This window comes from Heptranchias perlo, chromosome 28, assembly GCF_035084215.1.
Source record: "Heptranchias perlo isolate sHepPer1 chromosome 28, sHepPer1.hap1, whole genome shotgun sequence".
Lineage (NCBI taxonomy): Eukaryota > Metazoa > Chordata > Chondrichthyes > Hexanchiformes > Hexanchidae > Heptranchias > Heptranchias perlo.
Window position 1 is genome coordinate 29,415,521 of NC_090352.1, and position 20,346 is coordinate 29,435,866.

General features: G+C 39.4%; 1 protein-coding gene across 4 annotated transcripts in view; it reads right to left on the reverse strand.

The window, feature by feature from the left end:
* synrg (synergin, gamma) overlaps positions 1-18,392 on the reverse strand; it is a 101,684-nt gene extending 83,292 nt beyond the window's left edge. For all 4 annotated transcript variants that reach the window (XM_068008296.1, XM_068008295.1, XM_068008294.1 and 1 more), the window contains exons 1-6: positions 18,329-18,392; positions 11,043-11,083; positions 5,278-5,408; positions 4,219-4,346; positions 3,442-3,547; positions 1,453-1,564 (exon numbers count right to left, since the gene is read on the reverse strand). In XM_068008296.1, the coding sequence (XP_067864397.1) occupies positions 1,453-1,564; positions 3,442-3,547; positions 4,219-4,346; positions 5,278-5,408; positions 11,043-11,083; positions 18,329-18,381 (571 nt within the window). In that variant the 5' untranslated portion in view covers positions 18,382-18,392. The remainder of the gene's footprint in view (positions 1-1,452; positions 1,565-3,441; positions 3,548-4,218; positions 4,347-5,277; positions 5,409-11,042; positions 11,084-18,328) is intronic.
* Positions 18,393-20,346: the final 1,954 nt, after the last annotated feature.

A 20,346-nucleotide genomic window follows, 5' to 3' on the forward strand; every position in this document is an offset into this window, starting at 1 on the left:
TAAAGATAGTTAAACAAATGGGATTATTGTCCTAACACAAGAGGTCATATTACCAGGAGCAAAGGAGGTTGGTTTTACAGTATTTCAAATCAGCATTATAGGCTGGTCTGTGTTCAGTGTCGTAAAATTATAAACAGCACGGAAAATTTAATTTTAAAAAGACTGGCAAGCTGCCTGGTGGTGCAACACATTGGCATTCTAACGCACTGCACCCCAACAAAGGAAGATGCAGCTTCACTTCTACAATTCTTAACACAGCAAGCTCCCAATCTCAACCATACTAGACAAGAATTCCCTCCCCCAGCCCAAATGTTCTCATTTTGCCCCTTTCAAGGAAGTGACTCATGCTGGGATATAGATCCATTCGTCATCCTTCAAGAGCCTAAACATGAATTGTCAAACTGTTTGACTATGGGCGGGGAGCATCGCAATAGTTGGTTCTGAGCTCACCTCATGCCCCACATACATTCAGGAGTAAGAACACAGATTTGTTTTCTTCCCCTCCCTAGCCAGGATTACTGAGCACAACTTTGGTGTTCCCATTGACACCCGGTTGCAATCAGCTAACTCATCGCAGACCAGGGATCAAACCTGGGACCTTCTTGATCCATGCGGCTCGGTATTACATCAAACACTGAATTTATCAACTGAGCCATCAAGGTAATCTTTCTTTGGTGGGGGGGGGGGGGGGGGGGGAGGGCAGAGGCTTTGCTGATGTAGATTAAGTCAGGAAATCATGCCTCCCAATAGTAGGTTGCACAGCACCACTGACAAAGGCCTTTGCATTTCAGTAATGGTGCAGGGCATGGGGGAAACAAAAAAAAAGCTGATGCCCATATTCTCAAAATATATTTCCAACATTTTTCATCCTGCAGTGATGAAATCAAATTGATGTTCCATTCTCAATGGCACACATAAAATTCCAATATTCTGTTTAATGGGCTGTTGTAAATCAATGACCAAATTCTCCTCACAGCTTAGAGAATCGTAATGTGGAGAGAAGAACTTTCAGTGCTTTCCCGATTGCCTTCCCAAAGTGCAGGCCGATAAATATCTCCTACTCATTATTTAAAATTTGAGTCCAGCACCTCCCCCATTGAAGGCCCAACATTCTGCATCTAGTAGAATAGTGGAAGCACAGATTCCTGCTCAATTCAAACCAGCAACATGCAAATTCAGTAAGGGGGTGGTCTGCAAAAAAAGAGATCAGCGTCCTGGTCATTTCTGCAGACTGATCTGTGGCAGAAAATGGTACCCGCTCAGTACCAGCTGAGTATGGCAGGGTGATGGGGGCAAGGGAGGAAGAGGCTTAGCTCATTTCGCGATTTGTTTATCTCTATCATAAATCATTGGTAAGAGCAGCTTTTTGTCAAATTAGATTCCAAGAACTTGAAAGTGTGCCAGTCATTTGCTATTACATTCAGCATTATTTGTTTAAAGGAGTACGGTTACCTGATTTACTGGGATGTGAAGTGGGGCCTGGGTGCATCTTTGCATCCCTTGTGAACCCAGCAAGGTTTCCTTTAATGGCTTCCAAGGCATCATCTCGGTTCTTTTCCCCCATCTGAAATCAGAATGAGACAGAAACCAGTGAATGAATATTAGGTGACTTGAAGCTGTGATACTATAGCTAGAAACAGTTTTTTTTGAATGCAGAGAAACATCTTTTGACTTATCCAAATTAAAAAGCAAAAAAACAAACAGAAAGCACTTCATATAAAATGTGCTTCTATTCTTCACACTCCTGCAGTTCTAATTTTTTTTGCATATGTTCTGACAGAAAATGAGCAGATGCGAAACACTTCCCCAGAGGGACAGGGTGGGACAATAGGAAAAAAAACACACGGCTGAGACAACCCACATCTGCACCTGCTAGGAAAATTGTAGAAGCCTGATAACAGATCAACCTCTTCCTTAACGGTACATGGGGTAGAGAAGGAAAGCTACTCATATTTTCCTATATTTTGTGAAGTTAAAAAGGTACTTACTTTCAGCCATGCCACTGTGGAGGGACGATAAGCAGAGGTCCCCACAGAGACAGGAAGATTATATAGGGCTGTTCTCACACACCTCTCAGCAGCTGATTTCATAGCTGCACTGACAGAGGCCTGGCAAGCAGTTTGCCCACCAAGTGACAGTAAGTGCATGGTATGGAGAGACCAGCTTAACAGGGTAAGTCAAGGAGCATTTAAATAACCTCAAAAGTATATAAAACAAAGCAAAAATAAAATCGATCAAGCTCTAGCCCTTAAAAATGTACAATTTCTCTTATCATGGATTCACCCACCGCCTGGATGGTGAATCGAACCACGGGCACCTCCAAAATTTCTCCCCCAACTCACAAGGCTCATCAGGAAAGAAAAACACCTCGGGATATTAATTCAACCTTGCAACGTACCCTATTTAACTCTAACCAGTTGCATTCAACACTTATCCATGGTGTAAACACAAAATCCACAATGCTTTGCGCCATATAATCTGTCTATCCTTATAACTGTCAACTCTATTCTTGAATAGGTAGCCATCCAAGCATTTTCTTTTAAAGTTGATGAAGACAGCATTAATTGCTTTTGTTAGGTATCTACTAAATAGATCCACTATTGCAGTGTGGATAAAACATCTAATTTGTGCAAAACTTAATTATCAAAAATTAGCTTGTTAATTCTGTGAGCATGTATTCTAACTTTGTAATCACAATCTTGATTAGAAACCAGCTTACATCTACATTATTTATGCACTTCATTTCTCCCCCTCAATTTTTCTCACTTTTCCTTCTGAAGTTGCTGTCTCTTTATTGGGGAGTGCTCACTCAAATGTTTAATTTGTGTGTAAGCTTTGATAATGGGTGATGCAGGCTATTTGACTATGGTTAGCATCACATCCGAGCACAATCCTGCGCTCACCCTATATTCACACATACACACTTCCAGCAGGGGGTTGTTAATCAGGACTGGGAACCGTGTCCAATTTTCTCCTTGCTAACCCAGTGATGTTGTGGCTAATTGTACCAATCCTAACATCACCCCTGCTGAAGTCAGCACAGACTGGGTACAAAACCTGGCACCTTCCTGACCTGTACGCACTGATCAAACTTACTAAGCCATTCTTTTTCATTTTTGAAGATCTGATCAGGTACCTTAACAATCTTTTCTTCAAGGAAATCAGAGTCTCTTATCATTCCTATCCCTCTTCTCTGAACTCTAATCAATCCAACAAACTTCTCTTGAAGGAAAGGTGTCCCAAATTATGCATAGTATTTAGAAGATAGTCGCACCGATGAGTTACAGCAGGTTAAAATAAGCAGCTTTGACATATTAGCAAGTGGCCTCGAGTCTCACCCAAAAAAGTGACTATTGTGAAACTTTTGAGGACTTTTTTTTGCCAACAAATAAAATGAACCCTCTGAAACAAATGCATATTTATGGCGCCGCTGAGGAATACCTTAGGCTTTACGCTGCTCAGAAGACGTAACTTTTGCTTTTGCTCTTCAAACTGTCGACGCTTCCGTTCCTCTTCCATCATCTTTTGCTGCTGTTCAAATCGTTTCCTAGAGAAACAGAAGTAATCAAAGACTAAATATCAGCGCGCAATTACTGTAATATTCACATGCTTATAATCATCTTGCACTAACCTATTCTTCACTAAATAATAAAATATCCAAAACAAACTATTTAAATTACACTAATTGACCATTCATTTCAAAGCAAATTTTTCAACAAAAGTTGAATATTTTCTCAAAGCTTTAATATCCTTTCCAAACAACGTACATTTGGAGAGTACAAACATGTACAAATGCTCCTCAATGTGCAAGTAGAAGTGAACCTCCTAATACATACTACTCACTACTGATAATATTTAAGCATGCACTGACTGGGGATGGAGAAGAGACACAAATAACCACTCAGGGAGTTAAAGAAAAATTTAACTAGTTACATACTGCAATAAAACAGATGACTTTGTGATCTACTTTTACAGCCCTGCTGCCAGGTTTATGTCCCCTAGGGTTTAGGAAAAGTCTGGAACTCTCAAGATAAGAATTTATAGGCTTGAGACCTGCTGACCTTTTGTTCAATATTTGCATTCCTGCAGAATCATTTCCACTCCTTAACCTGACAAAAACTACAGCTTTGTTTTGCACGTGTTTTAAAGGAAAGACAATAAGCGGTGTAATCACTCCAAAGCATTTCAAACCAATTTAGAATCAGAAAACCATCTTACTGTTGCTCTTCAGCAAACTGCTTTTGCATATCTGGTGTGTACTGTGGCGGAGAAGGACGCATCCCCATGTAATGCTGTGGCATAAATGGCATTCCAGCTGGTGCCATTGGTCCCATTGCCATTCCACCCTAGAGGGAATTAAGTACTTCTGAATGAGCATAACAGGAATGAAAAAGGTCATTCAATCCAACTTGCTTGCCTTGCTGTTTAGATCCATGTACAGAACCTGGTCATCTCTCTTGTACCCTCTATGCCTTGTTCAAAAGGCTGTATAATAGAAGTCTTGATAGAAACATCACCATGGTAGCCCATTACTCACTTGAGCGAGTTGTTAATAATTAAGCAAACATTGTATAATATATGGGAAATTGATTGATATCCAAGTGTACCCTTTAAATAAACATTCCATTTACACAGTGCCCATCAACTAACGAGTACTGTTTTCATTTTGATAATGCATTTAAATAGTACCTGACACTAAATAAGTACAAGTACTATGTCCTAGGGCTAAGTTCAAACAGCATCTCACACAGCAAGGGGTGGAACTGTCGCATCAACAAATCGAAAGCTATAAACTGTCATCATGACCGTTCCTGGCCTGTGGGGTGGGGAATGGGGTGGGGGGGGGAAGAGAGAGGGTTAAAGAGGCTGGCAAAATTATGTTTCTTTAGCACACATTCTTTTCTTCCCCCAAATTGTTTTGTACGGGGCAAGTAGCATTTTCTCCCCTACAACTTCTTGGTCTCCCTTTACAATTCACAGCTTAGAGGACAAAACAGGTGACTTGCACTCAGACTTTTGGGTTGTACAAATCCAGTCCCAAGCAGATTGAATCTCCCACTGATTTCACCCTCGGAGACTAAAATGAACGCCACACCTCAGTTCCTCCTCACATTTGCACAGCTGAGATTGGGAACTCTATCCGTGAAGGAAATTGTACTGTATCCCATCATTCCAACACACTTGATTTTGTACATGAATGCAGCTAAAAATACCATATAAAAAGGTTGATAGAGAAGTAAATTTTGTGCAAAGGTCAAATTTTCATCACTGAATTACCTGCATAGGTATTGCTCCAGGAGGCATCTGTGAAACAAAATTCATTCCCATCATGCCTTGCATGTTGGGCTGCATCACAGGTACCATGGGGAATCCCTGCTGTTGCTGCTGTTGTTGCATTGGCATCATTCCTACACACACAAATTGTGAAATGGAAATCTTCATTTAAACTCACCGGATCATTTTTTTTAAAACTAAAGAGTAACACAGTAATTAATCAATTTGTCCAACACTATCAAAAACACTCAATTACTCAGACAGTTGTCTGACTACATCACATTAAGCTAAACATTCCTAGGAAAAATGATCTTTAGCTTTCAAGTCTGTTATATACCATGGTATACATAAGCTATGTGATCATTAGTGGCATACAAATTGAGATTTCACTGCCAACAGTGTTTTTATAATATCACAAAAGATTATTTGTCTGAATGTTTAAAATACCAAAAAGTATTTTTTTTACAAACATAACCTCATGACAAAAATAGAAGATATGTAATAGGTCAGAATGTAATACTAATTTAAGTTTCACTGATGAGCATTCTCAATACAACTCACTTAACTGTTGATTGAGATTACAGTCACCAGTACAATCCATAAATACTAGAGACCCAAGAATGATTACAAGGCACTGATTACTGGATAATTTAAATCAACATATTGCAGTTCTTTTTCCCTCAATTTTCACCCTTCCCCTCCTGAATGAGGCAATTCATGAAGAGATGTGGCACCACAAGTGATGGCAACCCTCCGTACCTCGTCCAAATGACCATACAAGTGTGAGCCTTGATAGTGTGCGTTTAAAAGGCTATTTCAACCGTTGAAATCACTGCAGCTCCGCCTGATCCTGTTCTCTTCCAACAACCACACTTGCCAGCAAGAATCACCGGAAAGTGATCAAAAACAAGAACACTTCTAAATTTCTTCTCTCCCCATGGTGGTGGTCACCTGCCTCCACCTGGCTGCCTGCCTCTCTTCTGCGGTATCCTCCGTGCCAGAGTGGCCTTGGAGAGGCAACATGCATTTTCTGCCGGTATGCTTGAGGTCTTCCGTGGTCGGTGGGCACCGCGGGGTAAAGAGTGTCCTATTGACACTGCTGACAACATTGATTTAGTTGGGGAGGTTCCCTTTGCTTTTGTTGGAACTTTTTTTTTTGCTTATATTGAGCTTCTTTTAGTTCCTTTAGTTTGATTGGACCGTATGTTTCTTTCTTATATTAATGGTGCCCTAAAAGGGGCACTTGTGCTGATTCTGGTTTGGTAACCCTTAATGTCACTCTTAATGGTCCAACAAAATAGGCCCATCCACAGTGGCAATATATCTCCATCGCTCGCTCAGCATAGATCACAAAATGAAACTGGTATGTTCCTGGTCTTTGTGGCTCAGTACAAGGCATAGGCTCAGTTTGTAACAATTAAATCAGTCTTCCCTACAGCATGTGCTTATATACTGTATATAATGTGAAATGGTAGGACATTTTTATTCAGTTTCTCCCCCCCACCCTCTCAGTTCCCCAACAATTGACATAATGAGAGGTAGATGTATCCATGCTGTGCTGTGCAGTGATGCCCACACTGACAGATAAAGAATTCATTGCCAGTTTAACAAATGATGAACAGTTGATTACCAGGCAATAATTAGTTTGTACCGCATTATATATCTCCCGCTTCTCCTATGTGATAATAAACTCATTTTAAATAAGACGTTCACGCATATTTTGTGACAATAATACCTCCAAAATATGCTAAATACACATTAAAAAAAGAGAAAATTTACAAATAAGTATATATCCGATAATAACTCAATTCTGCACAGTGAGAATTTTAAACACCTTCTCTGATAGAAGTAAAGAGTAATCTTAACTCTGAGTTAGACTACATTATAAATATGACAAACCAACTTGACAGAATGGTTGAACTTCCATCATTTAAGCTATCCTAGTGCCTCAGCCATTAAACCAGAGTAGCTGAATCATAGAGACCAGGAATCTATCACGTTTGATCACATTTGTGCTGAGCTAAGTTATTGCAGCTGTTGCAATAGTAGGGGCATTTCTGAGTTAACTGATCTCAGCTGGTGTGGTGGAAAGGGTATTAGAATTGATCCCAGTGCCCCCAAAGAAAATTATCCAGGATTCCTAATCCTGGTCATTATCCAGGAACCGCAGGTGTGAACGTCCTGGAGGATGGGATTGGATGAGGCAGGGATGTCCCCACTAATAGCTGACACTTGTCATCTCACTATTAAGGCACAGGCTTGAAGAATGGCCACTTGGACAAGGTACCGCAGGATGATCTGGCATCCATGGAATCATTCTAAAACAAAGAGTCAGCATTTAGGGGAAGGAGAGAACATTGGCAGAAAAAGATGGCAGGTCAAAAAAGAATTTCTGCTATTTCCTGTAACTTCAGAAGATGCCTTGCAACCAGGAAAATAGACAAACAAGCAGTTACCACAGCTTTGTTAATGTTGTACATTATGAGCAACTTTGAAGTTATGTCAACTTTTGCCTGAGTCAGAGTTCAACGTTGGATAATACCCAACCTATGGGGCTGACTACTTTGGACATTTCCCGATTATCTACTGCAGCAAATGCTTCAGCTAATAGAAATGTCCCTAAATGACACTTCAGTGTGGTTCACTGCTAAACACTACTGCATTATTAGCTCAGATGAAGATAGCACAGAAAGTGATAGTGAAGTCCACAAAATGAGAACTGGTTCTGATAAAAGGTTATCTTTTGGTTTTCTCTAGAAATGTACAGTGGTGGGGAAAAAAACAAACTAAAATGCAATGTTACAAGTCCCACAGAAGTTTAGTGGGTAGAAGCACAGCATGGTGTAGTACTGTGCCATATAGACCAAAATGTCTTGAGGTTCAATCCCTATGTTGAGCTAGCTGGTCTCAATTGGGGTATTACAATTGGACTCAATGTCTTTGGTTAAAGGTGGGGGGGGTGACGCATTGCCTTGTGTTCCTGCTCCTGGTTGCTCTCCAGCAGCTCCTGGCAGAAAGGGCATGCATAAAGACTCTGTTCTTGGCAGTGATGTCCCCCATAAATGGCTGTGATAATCACTGCCTGGGTTCAGAATGGCTACTGGGACAGAAGTACCAGATTGTTGCTCGTGCCCATGGAGCCATTCCCCAGTAAGCGCCAGCACCTTAAGTGAAGGAGAAAGAGAGGAAAAAACATTTTTAAAATGCAGTATTACAAACTGGCAGGACCAAAATACACCTGCACACAGTACAGAACACCAGGGCAGAGGATCTGATTAATAAATAACTACTGAAATTTTAATTTTTTTTGAAGTGCCCTTTTAGTTCTGACCACAATACAGGAACGAACGTAAATAAAAGGGTTATTTTGTCCACTTAATTAAATTAGTTGCCTCAGCCTCAAATTTAATACCCAAATGAATTTCTTTCACAATTCAGCATCTTCTTAAATTTCCCTCATATCGTTGAGACAATACAGCTATAATCAGTCTCAATTACAGGTGTGCACATATTGTCTGTGGCATTATATCAGTGAGACTTTACAGATAGCGCTAATAAGAATAAACATAAATATTTATAGGACAGTACAGCAGAACTGCTGGGAAGTGGGAGTAAAGTCCTCTTGCTGCTTGGAATTGCAAATCTCTGTCAGGAGTTGCAATGTGCATGATTTCTACAAATTGCAATGTATTTGAAGAGCAAATATTAAATTAGAAGGCCTTTTGGCAAAGTGCATTCAAAGAAAAGGCCACAATGACTGTCCAGTTTCAAACAACACAAGTCTAGGGAACCCAGGAGCTGCAATACTAGAACACTGGTGCGGTGAAAACAGGAATTTCTGTGATTTTAAAATATAGGATAAATCCACAAAAAATGTCATCAGCTAGCTGTGTCTCTCAGATGTCTATCGGAAATTTCCTTTGCTCTGTGGCAAGGTTAGTCTGTGGGCAGCCAATATTTATGGTGATGGATTGTATGAAGTCAGCCTTTGTTAACTTATTCAGCGTGAATATCCAACTCAAATGTAATTTTCGTGCTTGTTTCATATCCATGTCCAAACATAGCCTATTGTCCGTTTACAAAGGGTCTTCTGCAGGCCTACTTTTGTGACTTCAACTCAGTGACAATTTCGCACACCACATGAAGCATGTTGATAAAATTAAGGCACATTTTATTAAAGAGAATGTGGAACCATGGATAGAAGGTTGGCTAAAGGGCAGAAAACAGAGACTAGTGGTTAATGGATTTTTGTTTTGAACTGAAGGGCTGTAAACAGTGGTGCCAGTCAGGGGATTTGGACTTGGATATAGGAGGCATAATATCAGATTTTGCAGATGACACAAAAATAGGGAGCATGATGACTCTAGGTGACTTCAAAGGTGAAGAGGTTAGGAAAAATGTTTTTACACCAGGGGTGTTAGGACATGAAATGCCCCATGAGAAACAGTGATAGAGACAGAAGCCATAATAGCTTTTAAAAGTGATGTGAATAAATATTTGAAAAAGAAAAATTTAACAGGTTATGGGGAAAGGGAGGGAAAAGGGGTCTTAGAAAGCTCTTAGTGAGCCTGCACAGACATGATGAGCTAAATGGCCCCCTTCTGTGCCTACGGTATCAGGAATAATAAATAACCTGTCCATCTGGAAGGGTGTGAACTTCACCATGAAGAGTCCAATTCCTAGCCCATCAACTCATTATTTACTGTAGTGTGAATCTGCTCTGATCCCATTTGTTAAAGACAATCTTCAAAAAGGCTGCTTCGACGTGTAAGAAAAAACATCCTTATAATTCAGCGGCTTCTCTCTCTTCGGTCTATTACGGTTCAATGAGAATAATCTTACGTACAAAGCAAAAGTAACTGTGTGTTTCTAAGAGCTTGTTGAGAAGAGCTAGAAGAACCCAGTTTGTAGGAAGTGCACATTTGATTATTGTGCTGTATTGTAACTGCTCTATCTTTCTGCTTTGGCATATTATTTTATCTGTGAATAAATCCGAACAAACAGTTTTAACATATACTTTTTTGTCTAGTGCTGTGGATTATTTTCACCTTCTGATTTGCTGCAAATTCAGAGTTAACTGTTAGACTGGGTTAAGCTCACCCACAAACAGTAGAGAATACAAACGCAGATTTCAGTTCACAGGGGACTCAATCTGCTGATGGAAACCTTGTCCAGCAGTGAGCACGAGAAGGGTGTTGAGAAAAAGCACAAAACTCTAACAGTTGGACTTGGCTACACCAAACTTTGTAAACCAGTGTCAGTAAGATTCACAGTCAGATTTCCCGCAGGGTTAGTGGCGGGGGGGTGGGGCAGGGAGGAAAGAAAGAGAACAAAAAGAGGTCTGACTGTCTGGCTCATTTTGGGAGGAAAGGGATTGGGAAGGACTCTTTCACACATTACATAAAGCACCACTAACAGCCACCATGCACTGGACCAATTCACCTTCCTGACAAATGACAACACAGATATAGAGAAGCAGGAATATCTGGCATACTCTTCAACAATATTTATAAAGAACATTTACATACATTTCAATATTTTTTTTGTATTTCAGATATTTTACATGCTAAATCCAACAATTCAAGAACATCTCATTTGGAGCTTACTACAATGCGTTAAAAGAAAAAGAAGCAAAACTAGGCCACTGCAACGAGTGTTTAAAGATTAATGTTAATGCGTCACATGTAATGAATCACAAATGTAACAAGAACACAGAAAGGAAAATAATCAAGATATGCATGGTAGAATTGCAGCATTGCCATACATACCTTGGGGAGGAACTAATCCCCCTGATACTGGGAACATGAAGCTGCAACCAAAATAAGAAAAAAAATTAGTAAAACAAATCTTTACAAGTTAACATTTAAGAAACTTACTGACAGAACTTAAGCTGCTGACGTTCTTTAAACCTATATTCCAATTAAAGGGGTGGTTAGAAAAAATTCTTCACACAGAGGTGAAATTCTTTGTCACAAATTATTATTGAAATAGAGTTCATAAATACTTTTAAAAGGGAATTGGAAAGGCGTTTGAGAAAAAGGAATATTAAAAGATATGGGGAGCGAACGGGAGGGTGGATTTGGACTAAATGGCCCCTGTGGAGAAAAACACCAGCACAGATACGATGGGCAGAATGGCCTGTTTCAATGCTGCAACATTCTATGATTCTATGCCATTATTATTACCACTGCGAAAAGGGCTGTTAAAGCTGCTCATTTAGGGGAAGGGTGGTTGTATTCTTCTTTTGAAAATGGAGCTTTTAGCCTTGACCATTTCCCATTTTAAATGATCCTTAAGTGAACTTAGAAATTTCCAACAGCTCTTCCAGAAATTTCCTGAATAAGAACGATGAGTAGATTGTAGACAGAAAAATTGAAAATTCAGAATCATTTAACAAAAAGTCACTTAACACAGAGATTCCAGTTACCAGTATTCAATATAGTACAAAACTCAACCTTTTGCTCTTTTTAGGCAGCAGTAAGAATTATAACCTACCATAAAATACTACGCACTTGGCGTATGACTCAGAACTTCTGTGGTCTACCTTAAAAAAAGTAATGTCACGCATTGATGTCTTGAGCAGTTTTGCAGCCAGTAGTAAAGCATTAAATCCAATGAAGCTTTGTTTCATTAATAGAAACTATCAAATGCGAGTTCCTGACCTTGGCTAAACCATTAGAAAAGCTGCGCTAGGAGCTCAACGCAAACCTACCCATCCACCCATTAAATGTGTGACAGGGCCTCTGCACCACCCCGTAGCTGCTAATTTGCACCTCCCAGCAATTATTTGTAACACAATACTGACTCAGGGCTGTGAGCCTGCCTCACTTCTCACTCAGCGTGGCACTGTGTAGTGACCTACTATTTGTAGTGTTATGGAAGAGGGGAAAGGAAGTTGAAGGAGAAGACACTTATCCAAAGCTGGTTACATAAAGCCAATGTTTGCACCACCAAAAGGTTGTAGTTTCTTAAGAAGGTTTTTAAATTACTTCAGGAAATATTTCACCTCATAAATAACCACATCTATTACTTTGTACTACCCAAGCATTAATTACTGCAAGAGATCCTCAGCGCTACTGCATCATGTCAGTATATTTGAAACAAGAACCCTGGCTGATAGATATTCACTTTCATCATCTAAGCACAGTTTGAAGAATCAGATCTACTGAATGAAAGCACTGGCTTTGGATGGAAAATACCAGTGACAAACACAACAAAACAGATTTTTCCACCTGAGACTGCAACTTATTCTTCAGCGCAGTACCATCAGGGCTCGTGACTTGACCATCCAACAAAACGACCTAAAGATAAATTTTTAAGGATAATCATTCATTGTATTTAGTACCGAAAGTCACGCATAAGCAAAAAAAATACTAACAAGGTTACTGATGCAACGTGACTCAGCACAGCTTTGAAAGAGTAGATGTGTCAGCCTTGGCTAAGTGGTAGCACTCTCATTTGAGTTAAAAGGGTGTGGGTTCAAGCCCCACTCCAGAGACTTGAGCTCATAATTTTGGCTAACACTTCAGTGCAGTACTGACAGAGTGCTGCACTGTTCGAGGTGCCATCTTTCGAATGAAACATTAAATCGAGGCCCCGGCTGCCCTCTCAGATAGATGTAAAAGATTCCATGGCACTACTGAAGAAGAACAGGGGAGTTCTCCCGATGTCCAAACCAACATCTCTCCCTTAGCCAACATCATTAAAACAGATTAACTGGTCACTTATCTCATTACTGTTTGCAAGAGCTTGCTGTGTGCCCATTGGTTGCAGCGTTTCCCTATATTAGACTTCAAAAGTAGTTCATTGGCTGTGAAGCGCTTTGGGACATTTTGTACTTACATACGACTTTTGGTACTAAATCCAATGACTAATTATCCCTAAGAGTTTACCTCTAGGACGTTCTGTTGGATTGTAAAGTCATGAGTCATGATGGTACTATTTTGCAGTCTTAGGTAGAAAAACCTGCTTAGTTTCGTTTGCCGCTGGTATTTTCCATCCAGAGCCAGTGCTTCCACTCAGTAAGTCTGATTCCCCAAAACCGTGCTTGGTTGACAAGAATGAACATTTTTCACGCACTGTGACGTACCCAGTCTGAGGTTGTGTCATTCCACAATACATCAACTTGCCTTTGCATTTATCCCGGTCAAAGTTAAAGTTGAAGCTCATGGAATTGAGGGCAAATTATTGACCTGGTTGGAAATTGGCTGAGCGGCAGCAGACAGAGTAGGGATAATGGGCTGGTACTCATATTGTTAAGATGTGACTAATGGTGTCCCACAGGGATCTGTTTTGGGGTCTCAACAGATTAAGTGAATGGGCAGAACTGTGGCAAATGGATTTCAATGTAGGCAAGTGTGAGGTCATCCACTTTGCTCCTAAAAAGGATAGATCAGAGTACTTTCTAAATGGTGAAAAGCTCGAAACAGTGGAGGTCCAAAGAGACTTAGGGGTCCATGTACATAGATCATTAAAATGTACAGAAAATAATCAAAAAGGCTAATGGAATTCAGACCTTTATATCTACAGGACTAGAATACAAGGGGGTAGAAGTTATGCCACAGCTATACAAAGCCCTGGTTAGACCACACCTGGAGTACTGTGTTCAGCTCTGAACACCGCACCTTAGGAAGGATATATTGGCCTTGGAGGGAGTGCAGCGTAAATTTACTAGAAGGATACCTGGACTCCAAGGGTTAAATTACAAGGAGAGATTACACAAACTAGAGTTGCATTCCCTGGAATTTAGAAGATTACGGGGTGATTTGATCAAAGTTTTCAAGATATTAAAGGGGGACTGATAGGGTAGATAGAGAGAAACTATTTCTACTATAGGGGACATAGCCTAAAATTTGGAGCCAGGTCTTTCAGGAGTGAAGTTAGGAAACACTTCTACATGCAAAGGGTGGTAGAAGTTTGGAACTCTCGTCTGCAAATGGCTGTTGATGCTAGCTCAATTGTTAATTTTAAATCTGAGATTGATAAGATTTTTGTTAACCAAAGGTATTATGGGATATGGGGCTATGACAGGTATATGGAGTTCGGTCACAGATCAGCCATGATTTCAGTGAATGGGGGAACAGACTTGAGGGGCTAATTGGCCTACTCCTGTTCCTAAGTCTCCACCCCCATCCCAGTGCCATTATAAAATGCAGTTCCTGCCCTTGTTAATTCCTATGCAATGCCAATATTCTGAATAAATTGGCAGCAGATTCATACCTGAAACACATTATTCCTCCCATTCATTGTTTCCCCCATTTCCTGGTTTCTACCAATAACTGTTTTCATAAAATGCACCAACACAATGCCTACAATTTCAGTTAGAAGTAGTATTCTTAGTGGGTCTCCAAACAAGAATATTTGTACTAATCTGTCTAGATTACTGCACTATTTGATACAAGTGTACTTTAACCAAGAGGTAGGAGGCAGGCTTATGTAAGCACTGATGTCATTCCCCCACCCCCTGAAAAATACAGCGAGCTCCCAAACTCAATCATGAACCAGAGAGAGGTACTAAATGGAAGACAGCCCATAATTGAAGGGGCTGAGGGAACAACTACAAGATCAAGAATTTAGGCAGGCCATGTGCCCATTGACTTAATAAGGGAACTATGTTTTGAAGAGACAAATTTTGTGTGGGAAGAGCTGGCAGAATATCTGGGGACATAACTGCCACAATTCGTCAGGGAGAAGAGCTGAGTCTGAGAGCGTTGGTCCCTTTATTTGGCTCATTTCAGAAATGCCTCAGGAGAGTTGGTATTTTGTCAACTGCATTATCTGGAAGTAACAATATAATTTAGTTTTCATACTAGCATCGTAAAATAAGCCATGAAAATTAATTTTAGAAGTTGATGCAAGAACAAAATTACACCCATAGAGCAATACTTGGCTTAATGTGTGCATTTCAAGGTTGTAACACACTCAAAAGGTGCAGATGATACAGAACGTACAAAAGAGATATGCCCCAGAGAACTGGTCCACAAAGTAAAGGTTTAGTTTGTGCCAATTACTATAAAATAGCTAAGGAATCTTACAACACCAGGTTATAGTCCAACAAATTTATTTTAAAATCACAAGCTTTCGGAGATTATCCCCTTCATCAGGTGAACGAAGGGGATAATCTCCGAAAGCTTGTGATTTTAAAATAAATTTGTTGGACTATAACCTGGTGTTGTAAGATTCCTTACATTTGTCCACCCCAGTCCATCACCGGCATCTCCACATTATAAAATAGCTGCCTTGAATGTATTTTTTTTCATACCAAGAGATACTTCAGAGCTGTTTTATTAAGTATTTCCAATGTTCATCCCATAATTTAACCACAGATTTCTATACAAGAGGTTCCTAAAGTTATAGGGGCATATTACAGTCTTGCACCATGTTAGCCAATCTATTTTTTTAATATTTGCCATCCCTAGTTGCCTTAAGGGCATTAAGATCAATCTATATAGTGTGGGCCTCTAGTCACATGTAAACCATGCCAGGCAGGGGTGGTAGGTTCCTTTCCCTGAAGGACATCAGTGAACCAATGTTTTCTTTAAAAATGACAATGCAGTTGTTTTTTCTAGTTATTACAGAAACCTAATACAGGGACACAGTTCTGCATTAAGCTTGAGCAAATGATTAAACATTATCACTGCCACAGTTGATTAACCAGATGGTATCCTTTTTCACTAGAGTATTGTGGCCATATGTTAATTGGGCTCGCACAGAACATCTTAATATATAGCCACCATTCTATACTAACTTTGCTTGAATTAAAGTATATCATTTGATCCCCAAACAACATTTTAAAGTAACACTTAAGTGTTAGGAGCAAACATTACCCATTACCTAAACCGTCCACTTCCCTACACAGATCAAATCATACATATATGATCTAAAACTGGAAAAGCTCTCAGAATGCAGCTATTTTATAATGCAAGAATTATTTTCATTCCTCTATTTTAATTATTAAAAAGTTTTTAAAATAAGTGTTGAAGGTTAACAGTAAAGAACGTCTGGGCTGCTCTAAAGGTCTCTGCCGTTTCAGTTGTTCAGACTCGTCAATTTTAAAGAAAGGTGAGATGTTTCTTACATGGCTCATAGCATTTCAACAATATTGTCAGTTCTGCACTACATCCATGCTTTGTGTTGTACAGTCTCTGAAAAGGCTGATACCAAAAAGAAAGCTTTCAGTACTGCTCTCATTGCACAGTGTAAATGAGTGGGAGGCGTGTTCTCCCCACAATTCTTCATACAGCAAATTTCCAATCTCAGCATTTCCATCTGGGACAACTCGGCTAGTAGGAATGGAGGGGAAAATTTTCAATTAATAATCAACTTCTCAATAAAACAACACAGCTCTCATGGGTTTCCTAGCAACTGAGTTAGAACAGCCAAAGCCTAAATGTAACATTTTTAACACAAAATGCCATACAACCTTATTTTTTTAATATACAGTTGTGCCCAATATAATGGGCTTTGGGAGCCATATAAAAAGAATGGCAGTTGATTCATACAGTTTCATATTTGAGAGAGTTATAAATTACATAAGAGGTCATGCTTTGGGGGGGGGGGGTGGGGGGGGGGATGTAGTGAGAGGCTTCCTAAGCAATAGGAATGCTTGAGATATTAAATACATTGAGGAATTGAAGAGAATATTGGCAGATGAGAATCATATATTTCAGCAACTACTTAAATCCAGCAATCTTCAGCTATGCTGTCAGATGATTTTTAAAGTTAAGCTCGTAAAATTTATCCACTTGAATCACATTTCTAGCCAATTACAGTTTGAAACATAACACCTATCGATGGAGGGGAAGGGAGGAAAGAAGAGAAATTAATTATTCAATTATGACAAGATTATTGGGTCAGCTTTGATGTGTACTACATCTGCTCAGCATTCTTTTTTTGCTGGGGAGGGGAGGTGTTTGGAACCTTAAGCACTGCCATGGTCCTTGGTCCTCGCCACTGCTGCATCTATCCAAAATGGTTTGCAGGACAAGAAGGCCTTCAAAGTATTGCAGCTTACAAATTCTTCTCTCCTTTTTTGATACATTATTTTTCTCCATACTCAATCATGCAACAAAATGCAGCAACAAACACATTGGACAGCAGAGATCAACAAGCACATTGGACAGCAGAGATCAACAAGCCAGCATCAAAATCAATTCTCTGTCCCAGGAGTGACCAAAAATAAAAATTAGATACAACCAAACCTAAGGAGCGTGAACAATATAGTTTATTATATATATATATATATATATATACACACACTGGGGAAGTAAAACGAGCAATTTCAAAGTTGGTTTATCCCCTCATCCTTTTCCTGTCAAACTCCAAATTACAAAGATCACTGGAGTTGTGTTTATTGGGTTTATGCTTACCTTTATTGCACGACTATACATATCTATTAATCGTTTTAATAAATGATGTTTTGGGGGGGGGGGGCAGAGAGGGGGAAATCACAGTTAAAATATTGTTGGATCACGTTCTACCAAGCAACTTCCACCTAAATTAATAATGTTGGATGAAAAGAGATAGGGTCGGATGAAAGATACATGAAGGGCCGATCTCTTTATTAATTATTCAGTGTACAGTATACACCGAATCAGCTTCCAGTTCAATTTAAGTAGCAAAACTATAGTTCCAAAATAAGGAAATAAAATCCTGCATTTCGTGTTATTCGATAACAATCTACCCCCTTTTTTTAAAAAAACAACCTCCACACAACATTAAGGGCTGGGGGTTTAAGTTTAATTTCAAATTCTTACCGGATCGGGAAAAGGGCTCGCAGTTTATTTTAAAACAGATGAATCAAAGTGAAGGTAAATTAAAGACGGGCCTCTATACATATATAGGATGAGTTGTCCGGTGGTATCTAGGCCACTGGGGGTAAATATAAATTTGCGGCTGTCCTGGTCGCTGACCGAGACTAACCCCATTTCCCCACCTCACCTTAAAGGCAACGGCTTAGTGATGAATCGCTGACTTAATTATATTAACCATCCAACACCATTTAATTAACAAAAAAAAAGGGGAAGTAACCCGGAGAATTGATGTCTCCACTCACCTACTGCCACTGTTACTACTACCGCCACCGCCTGATCCTGGTCGCAGCGCCATCTTAATTCGGCTCCTTGTCAACCAACGACTACTTCCGGGTTTCCCCACAGGTCGCCGCACAGCCACATGTCACCACCAGCTGTCAGTCTAGGGGCACTGAGTCAGGCTCATTGCAACATGTCAAAGCATCTTCAAGATGTGTACAGATTGCCTCATTTTTTTTTAAAAAAGCTGTTTCCCGTGTAAATAGCTCATTTTTTTCTTCTTTCAATCATTCTAAATTAGGCACAAGTTTTGTGAGAGTTAATAGAGTACACCAGTCTGAACTAGGGGCTGCTACTGTATTTTCTTTGTTATTTAGCAAAATATAACCTATCCAATTGTTTTTTTTATACCCTCTTGGTGCATTAGCACGGTTATGAGAGACAGGGAAAATATTGGAAGTGCAGGAAAAATATTTGAATTCTTTCGGGGAAAAAATCAAGAAAATTTGATGAACAAAATGCAGAAGTTAACCTAAACTGCAAATATGAGATTTGGAGATTCAGTTGAGATTTGCCAACCAATATAATCATGTAGTAAATAATTAGTAAAATTCAGGAAGCCTATTTTTAATTTATATATCTCACTTGCTCTATATTACCAAGTGTGAGATTTTGAATGCAGTAGAATAAGACCACTCTGACAGAATCTACTATAATTATTATTCACAAAAAAAATGTTTAGCAGTGTGACGAACAGTGCAGTGGAAGTGACCATGTTGTTGTGACAATTGGGAGATTGTCTTTATGTTTTATTTTTTGAATGTCTAGGCTAAATTGAAGGCTGCTCTCACTTCACTGTTTCAAAGTGAAAGACAGGAGACAGTCTGACTGCAGAAAAGAACAAATGGCTGTTCAATAATCAATTGAGATAAAGGGTGCTGTGATGCGGAATGAACAGAAACCAAAATGTAATTAGCACTTATTGCTTGTGTCAGAACAAGTAGACTATTACAATACCAGGAAGACAGCAATTCAAGTCACTATCATTTTGTTTACCAAGATGCATTTTTGTTTGCTTGTCCTTCATTGATTATTGTACTGAATAGTATCTTGCTGATCTTTCTGCTTTTCTATATCATTTTATGTAAATAAATCTGGATCATAGTTTTAAGTTTTAGCCTGTACACAGTGGTCTATCAGTGTATATCTTTCACCTTGTGAGGTGATAAGAGAATGTGGCGAGTATCCCAAATATTCTCCAGTGTGCGATTTGTCACGATTCAGGGTTTTGTTAGATATGGGCTACATCAACCCATACACAATAGAGTGATGACCAAGGTTTTGGTTCACAAGAGACTCTGTCTGCTTGTGGATACTATAGTCTAACTGTGACCATAAGAAAAGTATTGGGAAAAAGCAGTAGAGACTTGTTGGGATTTCTTTATCTCTGTGGACAATAGCACAATCCTGCCCTAAGGACATTATATAAATGCAAGTCTTTCTTTGAAATAAGGATCTGCTTTGCTGATCAACAAACTAAAGTGGCCAGCAGGTTGTTAATGTTGTTCTGGGTTTTCTGCAAAGCTTTTTATTTAAAGTCAACACTATTCAGTAAACCTAGTGGCTGTCCCATGGCATTGCTCATAGCAGGTCAAAAATATAATGGTAATCTAAGCATGCAATTTGCTGCCCAACACCGAATTCATAAACCGTAGAGCACATTGGGACTTTACTAAACAGAGGAAAGATGATTAGGAAATGCTTGTTGTATTTATAAACTCTGATAGCATGGTATTTGTTATTGCTGGTGGTCTGAGAAAGTGTGAAGCTGTTCAAATAAATATGATTTTTTTTGTTCTTCATGCTGTATGTTGTTCAAGTTTTTTTGCAATGCTTTTTACTTTAAAAAGTCAATGCTCATTTAATAAATTTAGAGGATCTCCCATGGCCGTGCTCAGGTTAAGTGAGACTATGTAGGGATAGAATTTCCACAGGGGCTTCCCAATTTCCTGCTGCAACTTCAGCGGAAATTCTGGAGAAA